This window comes from Notolabrus celidotus, chromosome 20, assembly GCF_009762535.1.
Source record: "Notolabrus celidotus isolate fNotCel1 chromosome 20, fNotCel1.pri, whole genome shotgun sequence".
NCBI lineage: Eukaryota > Metazoa > Chordata > Actinopteri > Labriformes > Labridae > Notolabrus > Notolabrus celidotus.
The window spans coordinates 2744030-2765803 of NC_048291.1; the positions used below are offsets into that span (position 1 = coordinate 2744030).

Genomic DNA, 21774 nt, shown 5'->3' on the forward strand with positions numbered 1-21774 from the left:
AACTGCCTGCTGATCTCAGGTCCATCACAACTGTCTCCACTTTTAAAAGAAGACTGAAACCATATGTATTTTCTCTTCTGTATGAATGATATAATGAATGTTGTGACTGGATGCATGTGCAGCAACACTTGATGTATGTTGGGTGTATCTATTGTTTCTGTTTTTATTTATTCTATTTGGAAAAATGTTTTTATGTTTTAAATTCTCCATGTAAAGCACATGAAATACTATTGCTATAGATATGCTGTATGGGTGACACCATTATTTATTAATGTGTATAAATTATGTAAAGTATATATATCTGATGAATATATATGTAATGAATATATATGTTATATATATATGTAATGAGTATATATGTAATGTATATTTGCGTAATGAATATATATGTAATGTATATATATATATAATGAGTATATATGTAATGTATATATGAAATGTATATATGTAATGAATATATACGTAATGTATATATATAATGTAAATCAAATGTAATGTATATATATATGTATATATGTAATGTATATAAAATGTAATGTATATGTATGAATCTAATGTGCTTTGGCAACAACATGTCTTTGTTCATGCCAATAAAGCAAATCGAATTGAATTGAGAGATAGCACCTGAGAGCACCATCAGAACCACCGCCAGCACACAGAGACAGAGACTCCACCAGCCTGTGTATTTGTGTGTGTGCATAATGTGTGTCATGTCTTTGACCCAGTGATGCAGTGGCTGTAGGCCCAGAGGTACCAGCTTTTCAACAACATCAACTTCACCTCCAGAGGACAGAGGACAGAGGAGAGAGGACAGAGGAGATGGTTAGGGGACAGAGGAGATGGGTAGGGGACAGAGGAGAGAGGACAGAGTACATGGTTAGGGGACATAGGACATGGTAAGGGGACAGAGGAGAGAGGACAGAGGAGTTGGTTAGGGGACAGAGGAGATGGTAAGGGGACAGTGGAGAGAGGACAGAGGAGAGAGACGGGAGGAGATGGTTAGGGGACAGAGGAGATGGTTAGGGGACAGAGGAGATGGTTAGGGGACAGAGGAGATGGTAAGGGGACAGAGGAGATGGTAAGGGGACAGAGGAGATGGTAAGGGGACAGAGGAGAGAGGAGATGGTTAGGGGACAGAGGAGATGGTAAGGGAACAGAGGAGAGAGGAGAGAGGAGAGAGGAGAGAGGAGAGAGGAGAGAGGAGATGGTTAGGGGACAGAGGAGATGGTAAGGGGACAGAGGACAGAGGAGAGAGGAGATGGTTTGGGGACAGTCTCTGTATATGAAGTCTTCTCAGGGAAGAGTCCTGTGTGATCTGCTTCTTCAGGTCTAGTCACAGTGAGCAGGTTCAGGAGGACACGTCCACATGAAGGTGTGAACGTCCCTCAGCTTGTATTTAATACAGAATGTGGAGAGATTAGGATTATTAGGCCTCTCCACATCCACCCTTTATTTCCTCTAGCCCTCTGCTATTATCCCCCCCCCCCCCTCTCTCTCTCTCTCTCCCTCTCTCTGTCTCTCTCGCTGTGTTCCTCTCTCTCTCTCCCTCTCCCTGTCTCTCTCGCTGTGGTCCTCTCTCTCTCTCCCTGCCCAGTGCGTCGCAGTGTGCACGCGACGTGCCCCGGTGCATGACGCTGGACCAATCAGAGGGCGCAGCTCCGAAAGTTTACCTTATATGGCTCGAGCCGGGCAGCGGACGCGGTATAAAGACGCAGCGCCCACAGCTAACGGCTTCACTCTGAGCGCGTCACGCAGCTTGTGCGGGATATCATTTGCCTGAAACCGGTTCCCTTAAAGCGAAAAGCCCCCCCACCCAAAGGTAAGAACCACACACACACACACACACCTACAGCACACCGTTAGTCCAGGAGCAGGGTTTAAAGTGTATCTGGAGGACCTGTTTGAGGACCTCTTTTAGGACCTGTTAGAGGGTCAGTCTGATGGGAGAGATGGCGGAGACCACGAGGCTCTTTGTCCAGGTCTAACTCTGCTGATAAAAGCTGATTATCTAAGTAAAACCCGGACTGAGATCCTCTCATAGTCTCTGGCTCAGTACAGACCGGATACGGCCTGCAGACCGGCAGGTGCTTTCTGTTGAACCGGTTTATGATTAATAAGCTGTACTTCGGTCTTTCTTTGGCCCTCTTTCTGCAGTATAGTGTAACGTGAAGGTGTGCTGGGTCTGCTTACCTGCGTTTCTCAGCAGTGCAGGTCTAAAGATCTGAGGGGCTGTAGACCGGCTCTCTGTAGACCGGCTCCCTTTGTGCTCGATGCGGCGGGGTGTGACCTACTTTAGCTTAGCCACATCATGCTAACTCTCAAAGTAATCTGATCCACATTCTTGTCCTCGTGGACACACCTGTCCAGGTGGACCTCTGAAACCTCCTTTTAAAGACGATAAAGCTTCAAATGAGCGGGAAGGCTTCACGGCCGCCATTAAGGGTCGAGTAACGGTCCGTTCAGGCACCTGTCTCTGTGAGGAAAGGTGTGGCCTTCAGGGCCTGCATGAGTCAACATAAACTCATTACGCAGATTAATCTCTTTTTATTACAGACTTTAACCTGCTGGTGACGCAGTGTGATAAGGGGAGGGGCTAACGGCAGTGATGTTACAGCTCTGTCGGTGTATACTGGGAAATAACGGGAAATAACGGGAGAGAGGGAGTGGTCGCGCGCCGCCGTGTCCGTTGGTCCCCTCTTCCTTAACGCGCGCGGTGTCGTTCCTGCCGCGCGGTGTCGCTCCTGCCGCGCGTCTCAGAGCTGCTAGAAGCGAACATGTCCTTATATGGTAATAACAGGCTGCAGCACCACTTCCTTTTGTCTGGCCTGGTCGGAATGTGGGCGCGAGCTCCGCCTAGCGGCTCATGCGGTGAACTGCCGCAGAGGATGAGAGGAAGTGAGAGCTCGAGCTGTGTGTGGGGAGGGGAGGGGGTGAGGGGTGGACGCTGACTGGATGCGGATGTGAAACTTGAGGGTGTAACTGTTTCTCTTCTCTCCTCCAGTTCAGCCATGGAAGATGAAATCGCCGCACTGGTTGTTGATAACGGATCCGGTATGTGCAAAGCCGGATTCGCCGGAGACGACGCCCCACGTGCTGTCTTCCCCTCCATCGTCGGTCGCCCCAGGCATCAGGTGAGTCCCTCCCTCATTTAGAAACGACTCTCAGCTGACCTCAGAGGGGGGTCCAGTCTTTGTCCAGATGTTTTTATGATGCTTTTAAAATGACTGCAGGTGTTAGCATGACTGCAGGTGTTAGCATGACTGCAGGTGTTAGCATGACTGCAGGTGTTTAACATTAGCTTTACTGAGTTTTTAAAAAAACAGTGACCTAGATATTTTAATGCTTGTATTCTTATGTAGTCTAATGTAGCCTAATGTGGTCTGATGTAGTCTCAGGCTTCCTGTAGTAACCCTGGTCTCTGTGTTGCAGGGAGTGATGGTGGGCATGGGCCAGAAGGACAGCTACGTTGGAGATGAAGCCCAGAGTAAGAGGGGTATCCTGACCCTGAAGTACCCCATCGAGCACGGTATTGTGACCAACTGGGACGACATGGAGAAGATCTGGCATCACACCTTCTACAACGAGCTGAGAGTGGCCCCTGAGGAGCACCCTGTCCTGCTCACAGAGGCTCCCCTCAACCCCAAAGCCAACAGGGAGAAGATGACCCAGGTGAGCTCCCCACCTACATGTTTAAAGTCCAGCTCAGCCACATAGTACTTCCTGTTAGCTCATAGTTAGCTGGTACCTCCTTAGCTTCCTCTCTTACCTGCTCCCCCTCCTCCTCCTCCTCTCCTGCAGGACGTCTCTCTCAGATGATCTCTCGTCAGCAGGTCTTTCTGACTGTGTGCGTTTCTCTGGTTATCTCAGTAGATCTTCACCTAACTGATTCCTGACGTGCACACGTGTGACGGATGTTGACTTTTTGCACTGTTTCCACTAACGTAGCGTGACCTCACTCTGATGCATGTAGTGAGTGCAGTGTGCTCACCAGTTGAAGACTTCCTGCTGTGATGAAGACACTGACCTCTCTCTCTCCTCCTGCAGATCATGTTTGAGACCTTCAACACCCCCGCCATGTACGTTGCCATCCAGGCCGTGCTGTCCCTGTACGCTTCTGGTCGTACCACCGGTATCGTCATGGACTCCGGTGATGGTGTGACCCACACAGTGCCCATCTATGAGGGTTACGCCCTGCCCCACGCCATCCTGCGTCTGGACTTGGCTGGCCGCGACCTCACAGACTACCTCATGAAGATCCTGACAGAGCGTGGCTACTCCTTCACCACCACGGCTGAGAGGGAAATCGTGCGTGACATCAAGGAGAAGCTGTGCTACGTTGCCCTGGACTTCGAGCAGGAGATGGGTACCGCTGCCTCTTCCTCCTCCCTGGAGAAGAGCTACGAGCTGCCCGACGGTCAGGTCATCACCATTGGCAATGAGAGGTTCCGTTGCCCAGAGGCCCTCTTCCAGCCTTCCTTCCTCGGTATGTTCGAACACGGTACACGTTAAAGTGACCTGACTGAACCAGAGTCTGGGTTCTGACCTGATCTTGTTTCTGCTTTCAGGTATGGAGTCCTGCGGCATCCACGAGACCACCTACAACAGCATCATGAAGTGTGATGTCGACATCCGTAAGGACCTGTACGCCAACACCGTGCTGTCAGGAGGTACCACCATGTACCCCGGCATCGCTGACCGCATGCAGAAGGAAATCACAGCCCTGGCCCCATCCACCATGAAGATCAAGGTGAGCTGCTGCTGCAGACCAAGTGCAGTGTTTGCTGCTGCTGCTGCTTTAGTTGGTGTCTACATTCAAAAAGCTTCAGTGCAGTAACCAGTCTTGTCTCCTGTCTCCACAGATCATTGCCCCACCAGAGCGTAAATACTCTGTCTGGATCGGAGGCTCCATCCTGGCCTCTCTGTCCACCTTCCAGCAGATGTGGATCAGCAAGCAGGAGTACGATGAGTCCGGCCCCTCCATCGTCCACCGCAAATGCTTCTAAACAGACTGTTCCTACTCCCCTCCCCGACCAGACGCCCAACAACTTCAGCTCTGTGCAAAACAACCACACACACCACACATTTCTCATACACACTCAGGCGCAGAGCCTCGATGACCAACTCATTGGCATGGCTTCAGTTATTTTTGGCGCTTGACTCAGGATTTTAAAAAAACTGGAACAATGAAGGAGCAGTAATGTTTTTGGCTAGGTTTAAAAAAAGCACCCCAGGGTTCTGCAGTTGCATCTGGGGACTTAAAAAATGTACATTTTGTTTTCTTTGAGTCATTCCAAATGTTTGTTAACTGCATTGTTCAGACACATGATTCCAAATGTTAACTGCATTGTTCAGACACGTATTCGCCTCTGTGAAGGCTGCCCAGTGGTTGGCGCATACTTAAACATGGTTGTAGTATCGCTTGTATGTAAATTATGTCTGGGGTTTTTTGTACTTTCAGCCTTAAAAATCTCTTGGTCCTGTTAATTTTTTTGTTTTTGTTATGCAAACCCGATCGTGACCTCTTCTTCCCCCTGTTGGAGGTTCATCCCCGGGTGGTGGGGTTAGGGGTCTCGAAGTGATGGGGTAACATGGGGTGCCAGACCGGTGGGGCCAACCTGTACACTGACTAAACAATCCCAATAAAGTGCACATGTGTTCCGACATGACGGCTGACTCTGTCCTTCTTCTTGTCCTCTCACACACACACACACACACATACACACACACACACACACCAACTCTTCTCTCCTGAGTTTACAGACAGTCTGGACGGGCTCGCTCTGTGGAGGGTCTGCAGAGAATGTTTGTCATTTCAACAAATCTTTATTAATAAAGCACCAAATCACAAACATCCTGAAGTTTATCCTGTTTTTAAACCTCCTCCTGATTCAGTCTAAACTTTGGCTGTTTTAGAAACTGCCTACTATACTAGCAGTATGTACTGATTTGGCCAAAATTCAGTATGTAGTAAGTGAACAAGAGCAAAATCTGCATTATGCCAAAACTCTCCAGATGTCTACTGTTTGGGGAACATGTCTCAGTCCACACTGGACCAGACTGCCTTGTGTACTGTACCCATAATGCACAGCGCTTGTTCTGCTTTTTCTTTTCTCTTCTTATTTTGATGAGGGGAACTCAGTTTTTAGGTGCCGTGAAAATTATTTAATTCCATATAAACCACTTCCTAACTTCTTAAATCATTGATTCTAAAAAAGCAGTTTATCAGCTTGACAGCTTACTTCTGCTTTCTGAAACCAGAAATCCAGTGACGTCTAACCCAGCATGCTGCAACACAGATTGAACAGAGCAGTCACACTACAGACTAAATTCAAACACAGTATGTAGCAGGCTGTTTCAAAAACCTTCTCAGTCTGTAGTTTGTGAACAGAGTAAATCTGGATACTGATTCAGGAACATGCCTCAGTCTGCAGCGGACCAGTCTCCCTCACATACTGTTTCCCACAATGCACAGCGCTAACATTCTTCTTTGTTCTGTATATGACAGGGAACACTTATTAGGTGCTGTGAATATTAAACTCCATATAAACCATATGTCTGTGAAGGTTCTCAGTCATCCAGGTCATGGTAATCCAAAGCTTGATCCCTAAGGCAACTGGACTGGTAGAAATTCTTGAAGACGTTTCACCTGCACCTCCGAAGGGCTTCCCTTGTCCTTGAGGTGCAGATGTACGGCTGAGTCAGGTCCTCGGGCCAGGACTCAGCCGTACATCTGCACCATAAGGACAAGGGACACTCCTCTGAGGACAGCAAGGTTCAGATCCTGGACAGAGAAGACAGTTGGTATGAAAGAGGGGTCAAGGAGGCCATCTATGTTAAGCTTGAACACCCTTCTCTTAACAGAGATGGTGGATTAAGACACCATCTGTCTCCTACATACAATGCTGTTTTGAATTCTCTGTCAAAACAAGTAAGACCTTACTCACACGAGAGACCATGTGACTCTAACGACTCCCAGCTCACCCATCACCTTAACGACTGTCAGGAACTAAGCTAAGGACTGCCAGGAGGTTCTGAACGGCTGTCAGGAACTAGACTAACGACCCCACTTAGGACCCTTGGTGACTCCTGGACACACCCACTCTTCCCCAGTCTGGTCAGAGCTGAAGAAGCCTTTCGGAGGAGAGGTGAAACGTCAAGAATTTCTACCAGTCCAGTTGTGTTACGGGTCAAACTTTGGATCCATATAAACCACTTCTTCACTTTTTAATAAGTGATGTTAAAGAAGCAGTTTCGACGCCTGACCAAGCATCCTGCAGACCAGATCCAACAGACTACAGACTACAGACTACCTTCAGACGCAGCATGCAGTACGTACTGCCTAAGACTTTAACACTTATTGACCTTTGACCTCAGGCCTTCACTTGCTCTGTCCTTAATCTTTATATGAACCTGAAACAAAGAGGCAAATCCTCCTGAATAAAACTACTCAATGCAAACCACAGAGACATCCTTCTACCTCCACAACCCAGCTCACCCTCCCTCCTCCACAGAGCTCCACGTCCAGGATCAATCCTTCCTGTTCATGAGGAGACTCCTCCTCACGCTCTGAAGGGTTAAATCAATGATGAGGTGTGAGACAGACCAATACAAACTCATCAGTCAGGTAGAACAGGTGTTGGCTTAGACCTGGAGAGACCCGGAGAGACCAACAGATCCATGAACAGACTTCTCTCTGTAACGTCCTGCGAGGTCTCAGTCTCAGAGGAACGCAGCTTTTATTTACATGATCAACATCGGCTCTCCTTCCTGGGGTCCAACACTTACACAATCATACACACTAACACACAAAAGCCAAACCAGCTCCTCATGATGAAGACAGCAGAACGTACAGAAGAGGAAGGTTGTTCATTTAACAGACGTCCAAAACACCAAACTCATGTCCTGACTTTCCTGCAGCTTGAGATATGATGAACATCCACACAGATATGAATGTTCTCATGCACGTTTAATAAAGAACATCATCTGAAAGACGTTATGATGACGTTTGATAAGGATCAAAAACTATTCTAATGATTCTTCCCAAAGAAGCTGTTTTTATTCAAGCTCACTCGGTTTCTAATGATCCTCATCCTCCATCAATAACTGACGTCTCATCCTCACTCTGCATCACATGTTCATCCAGAAACTAGAGCAAACAGCTGACCTCTGACCTCTGCAGCTCTTCTGGCCTCACCTGCTCAGGGAGTCCTCTCAGCTCCAGCAGGGACTGAGTGCTGGACCAAGTATCAGGAGGCGCCCGAGACCTGAGTTCCTGTCAAACCTGCTGCAGCTCCTTCTTCCTCTTCGTGATGCCTCACGGTCTCTCCTCATCGTAAGGCGCCAGGTCGTTCATCAGAGAGGAGGAAAACATGGACGTTCATCTGCTGAGGGGGGGGAAAACTCTGGAAGGAGGAGGGAAAAACTGTTTCTATGACTGAGAGAGAATTAACAGTAGCTGCACAGGTCCGCCAGCAGGGGGCAGTAAAGGTCTGTCAGCTTTACACACAGCTGATACCAACAGATACCAGCCTCCATGTTACTGTAAAGGCCATGATGTGAGGTGCAGGGAAAGGACAGCAGGGTTTCACAGCCGGACTCACAGGTTACAGGACTGTGTTTTTCACATGACAGACTAAAGGACTGCTGTGAGAACAGGATCCAGCTTTCTGTGTTTGTCAGTGAAAAGGTGTCTGGGCCTGTTTGTCTTTATCAGAATCAGAATCAGAATCAGAATCAGCTTTATTCGCCAAGTATGCTTGAACACACAAGGAATTTGACTTTAGTAAACTGTGCTCTCTTTGTACAAGGCACAAGAATAGGAATAAGAATAAGACCTACAATAAAAAATAAAATAAAAATATAATAACAATAACATCAGCTATAAATACAAAGAAACAACAAATAGGCTTGATTAATATGTACAGGCTAAAATAATATGATAAAGTGCAGTGGTGAGTTGCAGAGGTAGTTTTACATTATAAAATAGAAGTTAAATAATACAAAAAATAGAAATATGGAATTCTGCTTGAGAATTGTTGCATTGTGTATCTACATGTATATTTACAGAGAGTATTTATCTGACAGGTATGACACTGTTATGGTTTAGTGTTCATCAGAGTGACAGCCTGGGGGAAGAAGCTGTTCTTATGGCGGGTTGTTTTGGCGCACAGTGATCTGTAGCGCCTGCCGGAGGGGAGGAGTTTGAAGAATTTGTGTCCAGGGTGTGAGGGGTCAGCAGTGATGCTACCTGCCCGTTTCCTGGCCCGGGACCGGTACAAGTCCTGGATGGGGGGCAGGTCGACACCGATGATTTTTTCTGCAGTCCTTATAGTCCGTTGCAGTCTGTGTTTGTCTAGTTTGGTTGCAGAGCCAAACCAGACAGTGATGGAGGTGCACAGAACAGACTGGATGATGGAGGTGTAGAACATGATCAGCAGCTCCTGGGGCAGGTTGAACTTCCTGAGCTGACGCAGGAAGTACATCCTCTGCTGGGCCTTTTTTCTGATTGTGTCTATGTGGGAGGTCCACCTCAGGTCCCGGGAAATAGTGGATCCCAGGAACCTGAAAGAGTCCACAGTAGACACAGTGCTGTTCAGGATGGTGAGGGGGGGGAGTGGGGGGGGGCTTCTCCTGAAGTCCACTGTCATCTCTACCGTCTTGAGCGGGTTCAGCTCCAGATGGTTCTGACTACACCAGAGAGCCAGCTTTAAATCAGAAACAAAGACTGTAACTGAAGAAAGAAACCCCTGGATCTGTGGGGTGTGTGGGAGAGATCACAAACAGGATGATGTGAGGATCGGTTTCTGTGTCAGCGTCTGCAAGCTGAGCACTCTGATGTTAGAGACGGGCTGGGACTCAAGTCAAAGTGCAGAGAGCCGAGTGTCCTGATGCCTCTCCGTGTGAATGTGTGTGAGGGTATGAGAGTGTGTGTGAAGGTATGAGAGTGTGTGTGAAGGTATGTGAGTGTGTATCCATCACAGCAGTAAATCAAAGATGGTGGTGGAAGTGACTGAGCTGCGTTATGTTTCACTTCGGCCTTCCTAGAATGTGATCCTCTGCTGATACGAGCACATTTCACCTCCTGTCCTCATCTAAAAACAGACCTCTGACATCTGCATATTACAGCGCTGGAGGACGGTGAGATGGATGGCGGACGGAGCTGCCACACCCTCATGTTCTATGCATCATATCCTGTTTCAGTGTGACACGGCGGATATAGACCTGCGGTGTCCGTTCATCACACTGTCCCAGTTTCCTGCAGCATGCTGGGCTGCTGATGAACGAGGGCGGGGCAGGAGGCCTGTGTGTGTGTGCGTGTGCGTGTGTGTGTGAGTGTGTGTGTGTGTGTGTGTGTGTTTGTGTGTGTGTGTGTGTGTGTGTGTGTGAGAGAGAGTGTGTGCATGAAGCAAGCTGGACTCATACATGCACGCATATATGACTTCAAATCAGTGCGTTCACACACACACACACACGCACACACACACACACACACACACACACACACACACACACACACACACACACACAGACACACAGATCAAGTGTGGAAATGTATTCCACCCTTCTGCAGTCCACCCCCCACCCCCCATGATTCTGCTGAGACTGCTTCCCTCTGATATCCTTTTATTGCCACGCCAGCAAAATACTCACTGGCCAAGTGTGTTTGTTGTGTGTGTGTGTGTGTGTGTGTGTGTGAGAGAGAGAGGGAGAGAGAGAGAGAGAGAGAGAGAGAGAGAGCGCGGTGGGGTTGTTGTTGTTGTTGTGCACGTTCCTGCGCAGGTGTGAGCCCTGCAGGTGTTTGTGAAGAGAGCAGAAAGAGAACAATTAGTCAGAAATAAGACTTCCTGTGTTCCTCTCTTTGCAGCATCTGTGCAGCTTTAACAGCAGCTCTATCAGCCGGGCCGTCCATGCAGGTCCCCTTCTCCTCCAACAGGTGGGGCCGCTGTGCTACATGTCTCAGTTAGGGACAGAATCTGGGTGAAAGGCAAGTGGAGAGCTAGCAGTGCAGAAAGAGGCCAGCAGAGAATAAATGATCATCTTTAGATTCAGGAGCAATCTGTTACAATGTGCTATTATAATCTGTTACAGTGTGCTATTATAATCTGTTACAGTGTGCTGTTATAATCTGTTACAGTGTGCTGTCATAATCTGTTACAGTGTGCTGGTATAATCTGTTACAGTGTGCTGTTATAATCTGTTACAGTGTGCTGTCATAATCTGTTACAGTGTGCTGGTATAATCTGTTACAGTGTGCTGTTATAATCTGTTAAAGTGTACTGTTATAATCTGTTACAGTGTGCTGTTATAATCTGTTACATTGTGCTCTTATAATCTATTACAGTGTGCTGTTATAATCTGTTACAGTGTGCTGTTATAATCTGTTACATTGTGCTCTTATAATCTGTTACAGTTTGCTGTTATAATCTGTTACAGTGCTGTTATAATCTGTTACAGTGTGCTGTTATAATCTGTTACAGTGTGCTGTTATAATCTATTACAGTGTGCTGTTATAATCTGTTACAGTGTGCTGTTATAATCTGTTAAAGTGTGCTGTTATAATCTGTTACATTGTGCTCTTATAATCTGTTACAGTGTGCTGTTATAATCTATTACAGTGCTGTTATAATCTGTTACATTGTGCTCTTATAATCTGTTACAGTTTGCTGTTATAATCTGTTACAGTGCTGTTATAATCTGTTATAGTGTGCTGTTATAATCTGTAACAGTTTGCTGTTATAATCTGTAACAGTTTGCTGTTATAATCTGTTACAGTGCGGTTATAATCTGTTACAGTAAACTGTTATAATCTGTTACAGTGCGGTTATAATCTGTTACAGTAAACTGTTATAATCTGTTACAGTTTGCTGTTATAATCTGTTACAGTGTGCTGTTATAATCTGTTAAAGTGTGCTGTTATAATCTGTTACATTGTGCTGTTATAATCTGTTACAGTTTGCTTTTATAATCTGTTACATTGTGCTGTTATAATCTGTTACAGTTTGCTGTTATAATCTGTTACATTGTGCTGTTATAATCTGTTACATTGTGCTGTTATAATCTGTTACAGTTTGCTGTTATAATCTGTTACATTGTGCTGTTATAATCTGTTACAGTTTGCTTTTATAATCTGTTACATTGTGCTGTTATAATCTGTTACAGTTTGCTGTTATAATCTGTTACATTGTGCTGTTATAATCTGTTACAGTTTGCCGTTATAATCTGTTACAGTGCTGTTATAATCTGTTACATTGTGCTGTTATAATCTGTTACAGTTTGCTGTTATAATCTGTTACATTGTGCTGTTATAATCTGTTACAGTTTGCCGTTATAATCTGTTACAGTGCGGTTATAATCTGTTACATTGTGCTGTTATAATCTGTTACAGTTTGCTGTTATAATCTGTTACATTGTGCTGTTATAATCTGTTACAGTGCTTTTAAAAGGCACCAACAATAGTCTCCCCATGCAGTGCACAACTCTAGCACCCTGCACACATGGTTGAATCCCCCTCCTCTTTACACCCCCCTCTTCAGTTCCTCACTCCCCTCTTCAGTCCTTACTCCCTTCTCTAGTCCCTCACTCCCCTCTTCAGTCCCTCACCCCCCTCTTCAGTTCCTCACTCCCCTCTTCAGTCCTTACCCCCTTCTCTAGTCCCTCACTCCCCTCTTCAGTCCCTCACTCCCCTCTTCAGTCCCTCACTCCCCTCTTCAGTCCTTACCCCCCACTTCAGTCCCTCACTCCCTCTTCAGCCCCCTCTTCAGCCCTTACCCCCCTCTTGGTGTGCAGCAGTGGCAGATGGGAATCCCTTTGCTGTGACTTCCATGCGTGTCCTTGTCTCTGTGCAGTTATCCAGTCTGAGGATAATAACATCAGCTCACGTTAACACAGTAGTACGTGTCCTGACTACAGGTCTTGCCGGGGTCAGATGTGCTGCACATTTGGATCAGACTATTTATCTTCTGCGTACTATTAGTGATGTTATTCGTGAGCAGTGACTGAGTCCTGATAAACTGAAATGGTTCCCATGTAGTGGAAGGACAGCAGCTTATTGTGTAACCTGTGAAACATTGAAACAAACCCTGCAGACACAGGGGGCAGAACCATATGGGTCACACAGCGCCCATTTCTTCTCCTTCGGTGTGATCAGCACGGTCAGAGTTAACGTGGAACTCTGAAGGGTGTCGGCATGTTTCAAGCTTCACCGGCTAACATGAACATTTAACCATTCCTAGACCTCTGTTCGATAGACTACACTACAACAAGACAGACACCTGGATGATAGCAAACACTGGAAATGATTCCACTGGTCATTATTGACGGTTTCTAATGTATTCCAAAGAGCGTTACTCTGGGGCGGGAACATTAGCCCCTCTGTTGGGCAGGGTTGGGGGATGCGCCCCATGTTGTGTTCATACAGATAAGCTCTGCTAGAATAGGTTCAATTGAGTGGGTTCTTCTCTGTGGTAAAGATTTGATTTGGCGTGACTGAGAGTCACTGCACCACATCATGCTTTGCCAGTTAGATCACAGCTACAACGTAAATCAGCAGCCCGACCCCCCAGGTAGCTCTATCAGTCTGCGTTCATCAGTTGGTCCCTACAGGGGTCTGCGAGAGGTCTGGTCTGCTCCTGGTATCAGAAGAAACGGGGTGTTGGAGTCGGACGTGGATGTTTACACCTGGTTCCTCTCACACTGCAAGAGCTCATCATAGTGAGGACGTTTGTGGTGATGGTGTGAGGTGTTCGTTTTTGTCATGTGATTCTGTCTGCACAGTGTGTGTGTGTGTGTGTGTATAAGTAAAGTGGGTAATGTGTTAAAATAGGAACATGTAGGTGTAGTCAGGCTTTGTTCTGCAGTCACAGTGTGTCAGAGTGGGAGTGGGTGCTTGTGCAGGAGAACGTCTTTATTTATTTATGAATGCCTTCAGCAGCGAGGACCGACCCCCCAGCTGAACTAATCCATGTTGTCTCTATGCTCAGTCCCCTCTGGGGCTAAATCCAATCATTCAGCTGAGCCTCTAAATGACAGAGACACAACAAACCCAAGCACTGGACAGAGAGAATGTGGGGTCTCTGTGGAGAGCGTGGGGTCTGCAGTGAGAGCATGGGGTCTGCAGTGAGAGTGTGGGGTCAGCGGTGAGAGCATGGGGTCTGCAGTTACAGTGTGGGGTCTGCAGTTATAGCATGGGGTCTGCAGTGAGATTGTGGGGTCTGCAGTGAGAGTATGGGATCTGCAGTGAGAACATGGGGTCTGCAGTTAGAACGTTGGGTCTGCAATCTGCAGTGAGAGCGTGGGGTCTGCAGTGAGTGTTGGGTCTGCATTGAGAAACTGGGGTCTGCAGTGAGAACGTGGGGTCTGCAGTGAGGGCGTTGGGTTTGCAGTGAGGGCGTTGGGTTTGCAGTGAGAGCGTAGGGTCTGCATTTAGAGCGTGGGGTCTGCAGTGAGAGTGTGGGGTCTGCAATCTGCAGTGAGAGCATGGGGTCTGCAGTGAGAATTTGGGGTCTGCAGTGAGAGTTTGGGGTCTGCAGTGAGAGCGTGGGGTCTGTGTGGAGAACTCAGCAGCACACTCTGACCAGGGGAGACAGAGACCTCCTCACTCAGCTGATCATCACACCTCACTGAATGAAGTCCACATCTACTGCTGGACCTAAAACCAGACCTGAAGATGGTCCTCCTCCTGTATCACCTCAGGGAACCTTCTGAGATCCAGCACAGCAGAAACATCTCCCAGGATCTCACCTGCAGACCACCGGACAGGAGGAGGAGACAAGTGGAGATAGGAGGAGCAGGAGGAGACAGGAGAGGAGGTGGCGTCTCCTGTATCTCCCGGAGCGAGGAGAACAAAGCCCCCCCTAATCTCCCCGGGTCGAGTCGGTCAGGTCAGCCGGCTGAGGGCTTCGCTGAGCGGCCTCTCCTCTCAGCTCGGCTCGCTGGGACGGTTCTCCCTGAAAGCGTAAAACGATCAATAAACGACAGACCGGTTTTTATCCGCAGACCCCGGTGTCTCGATGACCAGACGCCCTCAACGAGTCCGTCTATGCGCCCCGGTATGAGGTCTCAGGCGGGGCTCCTGTCGGTCCTCCTCGCGCTCTCTCCACCTCCGGTTTGCTCTTTGCAGGAACGCTCCTATCTCACCGGAGGGGCGCCTTGAAACCGCCCCCTGGCAGGAGGAGGGGCTGGGAGCGGTGACAGGAGGGGGAGGAGAGTGGGAAGGAGGGGGGAGGGGGAGCTTGAAACAGCCTCAGATTTTTATATCAACATTTTTGTAACTGTGTAAAGCAGCGCGGCTTACATCAGAGAATCATAAACACCGCGAGAGCGAGACACGATGCGCGAGGAGGAGGTCATGTGACAGGCTGTAGTTCACACAGTAAAGGTCGACCCCCCCCCACCACACACACACACACACCTCCCCCTCCCCCTCTGCATTTCAGAACAAACAGAATGAGTGCGCCACTTTTTCCTTCTGATGCAAATGTGGGAGTCTCAGCTCAGACCAGATTAAACCCGGAGACACCCACCAGAGTCCCCTTCAGGACTGCAGGAGCAACCTGCGGCAGAGCGTCCCCTTCAGGCCTGCAGGAGCAACCTGCAGGAGAGCGTCCCCTTCAGGCCTGCAGGGGCAATCTGGAAAGAGGCTCTAATTACTGAGAGAAATACTGCCTCCTGATAGATCTGCAATCACTGTGCAGCCAGTTAACAAAGTCTTTTTCCAGAATCACAGAGCATGAAAAACCTCCTCTGACTGACAATATCAGAGTTTAAACACTCCTCCTTTTAAGGTAAACTATATGGACTGTTCCTCTAAAGCTGAAATATACGGACTGTTCCTCTAAAGCTGAAATAAACGGAATGTTCCTTAAAAAGTGAAATATACAGACTGTGCTTTTAAAGCTAAAATATATAGACTGTTCCTTAAAAGGTAAAATATACTGACTGTTCTTTTAAAACTAAAATATACGGATGGTTCCTTTAAAGCTGAAATATACGGACTGTTCCTTTAAAGCTGAAATATACAGACTGTTCCTTTAAAGCTGAAATATACAGACTGTTCCTTTAAAGCTGAAATATACGGACTGTTCCCTTAAAGCTGAAATATACAGACTGTTCCTTTAAAGCTGAAATATACGGACTGTTCCCTTAAAGCTGAAATATACGGACTGTTCCTTTAAAGCTGAAATATACGGACTGTTCCTTTAAAGCTGAAATATACGGACTGTTCCTTTAAAGCTGAAATATACATACTGTTCCTTTAAAGCTGAAATATACGGACTGTTCCTTTAAAGCTGAAATATACAGACTGTTCCTTTAAAGCTGAAATATACGGACTGTTCCCTTAAAGCTGAAATATACGGACTGTTCCTTAAAGCTGAAATATACAGACTGTTCCTTTAAAGCTGAAATATACGGATGGTTCCTTTAAAGCTGAAATATACAGACTGTTCCTTTAAAGGTAAAATATGCTATGAGGTCAATCATTATGATCTGTCAGTACTTCGCTTTATGTTGTACGGAAGCCCTCTGCGGACATGCCTGTACACAGTTGATGAGGTGATGCGTTCATGGCGGTAGTTTTCCTCGGCCTCAGATGATCGTGGTGCGTTCGGGGTTTTAAAAACAAACATAGCTTTGGCTCATCAGGGAACCTGGTCCTGGACTATGGTCCTGGACAGTAAACACGTGTATGGCTGCTCTGAGCTCCCCTAGTTCTCCTCCAGTCCCCCTGTGATGATTGAGATTCTGTGGTTTTTGCTCCTGATGGTCTGAGGACTCAGATTATTTAATAGGTCCTCCTGAGAGAGTGTAAACTGGTTCTCCCCCACACCTCGTCCTCAGCGTCTGTTTTAAGTAGCGTGGAAATGGGAAGGGGGGGGGGGGCATGGGGGGAGGGGTCGCCATGAACCCCCCCCCCCTCGACCACCATGGTCCCTCTTGTTGTTTTGACCAGTCCGGTCTTGGAGGGAGGGGGGACCTTGAAACGGATCAGCCTCTTGCTCCATAATTGGTTTTATGGTGCTGGCGCGAGGCCAGCGTGTTTTTTTAATGTTTTCTGAGACTTTGATGGACAGTTCGAGCAGCCAATCAGAGAGCAGCTTTCTGAGCCCTCATGGGCGGGGCCGGGGGGAGGGGGCGGGGCCTTAAAACAATGCTGCGTTTCATTACTGAGGAGTTTACGGACGCGCAGGGTCTGTCTCTCCCCCACTGACCCCCCAGTTTACCTCCGGACCAGCCTGGAATGGACTACCCAGCCCCCCCCAGCAGCCTGGACGGGTTTCTGGACTTTATCTGAGCTCTGAGGTTCTCTGGCTGATGTAAGAGGACAGCGTGTTTGTGTTTTCCGTGTTTTTATTCTCAAACTTCTTTCTGTCTTTAGACTCTCGGAGGGACAGACTCGGGAAAATGGCGCGGACGGTTTTTGGTAGGACTTTCGGTATTTGGGGGGTCCTGGTCGCGCTGAAAACCTCTCTGAGCAGAAAGTTTCTGTAATGGATCCGTGGAAAGTTTGAAACGTGGCTGAACGCGGAGCCGCGTGGACCCGAGAGGAGCTATAACCTACCTGGAGGGTCACTCAGAGACCTGGACCCAGGGTTTGAGGACTTTCAGGGTTTATTGTGGTTTCAGTGTTCCTGCTCGGTCTCTGATCCCACGAGTCTCTGAAGGTTACCCTCATGTCCTTAAATTCACTTTATTCTTATTTATATAAAGTTAAATATTTCAAGTCTTTATTTTATATGAAACTCCTCAAACCTTTAATCAGTTTAAATCTGTAGGAGTTTACATGGTGGACTCATGTTGTTGTTGTTGTTGTTGTTGTTGTTTTTCTTCATAAAGTAACTTGATGAGTTTGTTTATCATGTGAAAGCTGAATCGATCTTCCACCAGCTTTAAGCTGAGATCCTGATATATCACATATTTATATTGATATGTGTTTATATTTATATTTATATGTGTTTATATTTATATTTATATGTGTTTATATTTATTAATATGAGGTATTTAGACTTCAAGCGGGATGATAACTGATCGACCTAGGAACCAGGTTGAGTTCTTGGTTTGGAGACGGTTCAGGGTCTCTCAGAGTCCCCTCCTCGGGCAGCACCCATCAGGTCCAGCTGGAGCAGGCCTGGACGCGCTCCCCCCGGATGAATGATGCAGGCTGATGTATTTTTAACCCGGTTGTATATTTGATGCGCCTTCAGTATTTATGGAGGATTGGTTTTCAGGGAGGCTCGGCCCCGGTGCTGGTTTACGGTCTCTGAAACAGCTGTGTGATCGGAAAAGAGAGAAAGGGTGTTAAATCGGAGGGTATGGGTTGTCTCAGGGCCTGGGGGGTGTTTCAGGGCCTGAAGGGTGTTTCAGGACCGGGGCAGACCAGCTGGCCCCCCTCTCCCTCTCCTGCTTCCCGGGCAGCGCAGCTCCGGAGCGGCCGTGGCGCGCGGCGCGGAGGGTGGAGCTGCTGGTCCGATGAAACACTAAGATCCTAAAATGATCGAAATAAGTTGAAGCTGCTTTATAAACTGCAGTTCAAATAGACCAGGATCGAGTCCGAGGAGCCTCCTGTGGACCCGCTTCGGTCCGTCGGGGAGTTTTTGAAGCGCTTTTCCAAACTGCGTCACTCACGTTGCGCCGCCTGTTCGCTGGAACAGGAGGAATCCGAAAACAAGCTCTTCCCCAGTTTGCTCAGCCTCCCTCTGAATGTAAGCGATGTGTTTCTTGTTGTATTCTGTAGGTCAGCAGCATGGCTGAGAAGGAGCCCGACACGCCTGGGAAACTAAAGACATTATTATAGCTGTTTGGGAACAGGGGGCCGATCCGAACGGACTGCTTCTCTTCCCAACTTTCCACTCGGAGTATCATGGATGGCAGAGATTTTGGACCTCCCCGATCTGTCCATGTTCCTCCTCCGCTGCTTGCGGGGCTCGCCATGGAGTCTCACCGGCTCGGAGCAGCAGCAGCAGCCGGGAGGATCCCTCCCTCACCCGGGCATCCGCCGCCTCTCCACTCCGGGAAATTCTTGCCATCGGCCATGAACCTCCATCCACACCACAGTAAGTGCTCCATCCAAACCACCTCCACCCACCCCACATTAAGTGCTCGAGCCGCTGCTGCATGATGTCATGGTCCTGCTCTCAGGATCAAACATTAACTTAGAGAGCGCTGCGCCAGAATGCGCACAGTTACTGTCAGTGCGGACATCACTCCGGGCTCAGGTGGGGGATAAACCCAGATCTAGGTCTTTGAGGAGGTGTGGCTGTTAACACAAGTTGCAGATGTAAAGTGTGTGAGGTCGTGTGAAGGATCTCCAGCTCTGTGTTGGGGGGTGTTGCTGCAGCAGTCTGCAGGTCAAGGTGCAATGGCCTCGATTACATGTGGACCATCACAGCGTCATTGCTGTGGAGCAGATGCAGTTTATGAGTGTGTTGGGGGGGGGGGGGGGGGCAGATCACTTCTGACCCTGTGGGTAAATTAGTGGAGTGTGTGTGTGTGAGAGAGAGAGAGCTGTTTGTGTGTGTGTGTGAGCTGTGTGTTGGTCTCTGGAGTGTGAGCAGCTCTCCTGGATGTTGCTCTTTGCTGCATTGACATCCTCTCTACTGAGCTGCTGAGGGGTTTGAGGGGTTTGAGAGGGGGTGTGTGTGCAGGAAGGTTTGCATGTGTTTGTCCTTTTAAAGAGGCAGTGCCTCCTTTAGAGTAGAGCTGTGTGTGTGTGTGTGTGTGTGTGTGTGTGTGTGTGTGTGTGTGTGTGTGTGTGTGTGTGTGTTTGAAGCTGGTAGGCATGTTTTCCTGTGGATCAGGTACAGTATGTGAAGGGTCTGAGCTTCAGTATATGTTCTCTCTGCTAAGGGGTCTGGGGGTGTCTGTGCTTCAGTATGTGTTCTCTCTGCTGAGGGGTCTGGGGGGATCTGAGCTTCAGTATGTGTTGTCTCTGCTGAGGGGTCTGGGGGGATCTGAGCTTCAGTATGGGTTCTCTCTTCTGGGGGGTCTGAGCTTCAGTATGTGTTCTCTCTGCTGGGGGGATCTGAGCTTCAGTATGTGTTCTCTCTGCTGAGGGGTCTGGGGGGATCTGAGCTTCAGTATGTGTTGTCTCTGCTGAGGGGTCTGGGGGTCTGAGCTTCAGTATGTGTTGTCTCTGCTGAGGGGTCTGGGGGTCTGAGCTTCAGTATGTGTTCTCTCTGCCGAGGGGTCTGAGCTTCAGTATGTGTTCTCTCTGCTGAGGGGTCTGGGGGGTCTGAGCTTCAGTATGTGTTGTCTCTGCTGAGGGGTCTGGGGATCTGAGCTTCAGTATGTGAGCTCCAGGTGTTGTTTTTTAGAGGTAGACCCCACAGAGCGGGGGATCAGTGCAGCACTCCTCATCCTGGATCACAGAGGTACCAAAAGGTCTAGTGAAGTAATGCAGAGCTCCCCAGGCAGGGCTCTGATGAAGCGTTAATTCAACACACACCACACACACACACATACGCACGCACGCAAGCACGCACGCACACGCACATGAAGAAGCTGTCAGAGGTGGATTCAGCTCTCAGCAGGGGGCATGGCTTTGATTGATGGGAGGACTGTGTCGATGTGACGGAGCCGAGGAGACACAGAGAAGTGATTCAGTGATCAGGTGTTTGATTTACTCTCAACCGTGTGTGTGCGCGTGTCTCTGTGTGTGTATGTGTGTATCTCTCTGTGTGTGTGTGTGTGTGTGTGTGTGTGTGTGTGTGTGTGTGTGCGCATGTGTGTGTGCATGTGTGTGTGTGTGTTTCTGTGCATGTGTGTGCGCATGTGTGTGTGCATGTGTGTGTGTGTGTTTCTGTGCATGTGTGTGCGCATGTGTGTGTGCATGTGTGTGTTTCTGTGCATGTGTGTGTGTGGTGAGCTGTCCTTTTATAGAGCAGGTTGGTTTGATTCAGCCCACACACTAACCTGGGGACAGGAGGTCCCCCAGAGGGTTGTAGTCCCTCACAGGGTTGTAGTCCCTCACAGGGTTGTAGTCACTCACAGGGTTGTTGTCCCTCACAGGGTTGTAGTCCCTCAGGGTTGTAGTCCCTCACAGGGTTGTAGTTCCTCACAGGGTTGTAGTCCCTCACAGGGTTGTAGTCCCTCACAGGGTTGTAGTCCCTCACAGGGTTGTTGTCCCTCACAGGGTTGTTGTCCCTCACAAGGTTGTTGTCCCTCACAGGGTTGTAGTCCCCCACAGGGTTGTAGTCCCTTACAGGTTTCCTCACGTCCAAACACAACAGACCTCCTTCAAACACCATCCTACATCCTCCATACACCACCAGACCTCCTCCATACACCACCAGACCTCCTCCAACACCACCAGACCTCCTCCATACACCACCAGACCTCCTCCAACACCACCCTACCTCCTCCAAACACCATCCCACCTCCTCCAAACACCACCAGACCTCCTCCAAACACCACCAGACCTCCTCCAAACACCACCAGACCTCCTCCAAACACCACCAGACCTCCTCCAAACACCACCAGACCTCCTCCAAACACCACCCCACCTCCTCCAAACACCATCCCACCTCCTCCATACACCACCAGACCTCCTCCAAACACCACCCCACCTCCTCCAAACACCACCCCACCTCCTCCAAACACCACCCCACCTCCTCCAAACACCACCCTACCCCCTCAGAATACCACCCTACCTCCTCCAAACACCATCCCACCTCCTCCAAACACCATCCCACCTCCTCCAAACTCCATCAGCCCTTCATTGTTTGAGATCGGAGGTTGCTGCTTGGTCTGCACGGGCAACCTCTCTGCACTTTAGGGTGT

At 48.4% G+C, this 21774-nt stretch overlaps 2 protein-coding genes across 2 annotated transcripts in view; both read left to right on the plus strand.

Annotated features, from left to right (window-relative positions):
• Positions 1-1687: 1687 nt before the first annotated feature.
• Positions 1688-5666, plus strand: actb2 (actin, beta 2). The gene is made up of 6 exons (XM_034711156.1): positions 1688-1819; positions 3002-3131; positions 3430-3669; positions 4045-4483; positions 4566-4747; positions 4860-5666. The coding sequence occupies exons 2-6, from the start codon at positions 3009-3011 to the stop codon at positions 5001-5003; spliced, it is 1128 nt and encodes a 375-aa protein (XP_034567047.1). The 5' UTR covers positions 1688-1819; positions 3002-3008; the 3' UTR covers positions 5004-5666.
• Positions 5667-17174: 11508 nt separating this feature from the next.
• Positions 17175-21774, plus strand: part of tnrc18 (trinucleotide repeat containing 18) — a 39338-nt gene continuing 34738 nt past the window's right edge. The window contains exons 1-2 of the mRNA XM_034711157.1: positions 17175-17312; positions 18731-19049. Coding sequence (XP_034567048.1) covers positions 18857-19049 — 193 coding nt within the window. The 5' untranslated portion in view covers positions 17175-17312; positions 18731-18856. The remainder of the gene's footprint in view (positions 17313-18730; positions 19050-21774) is intronic.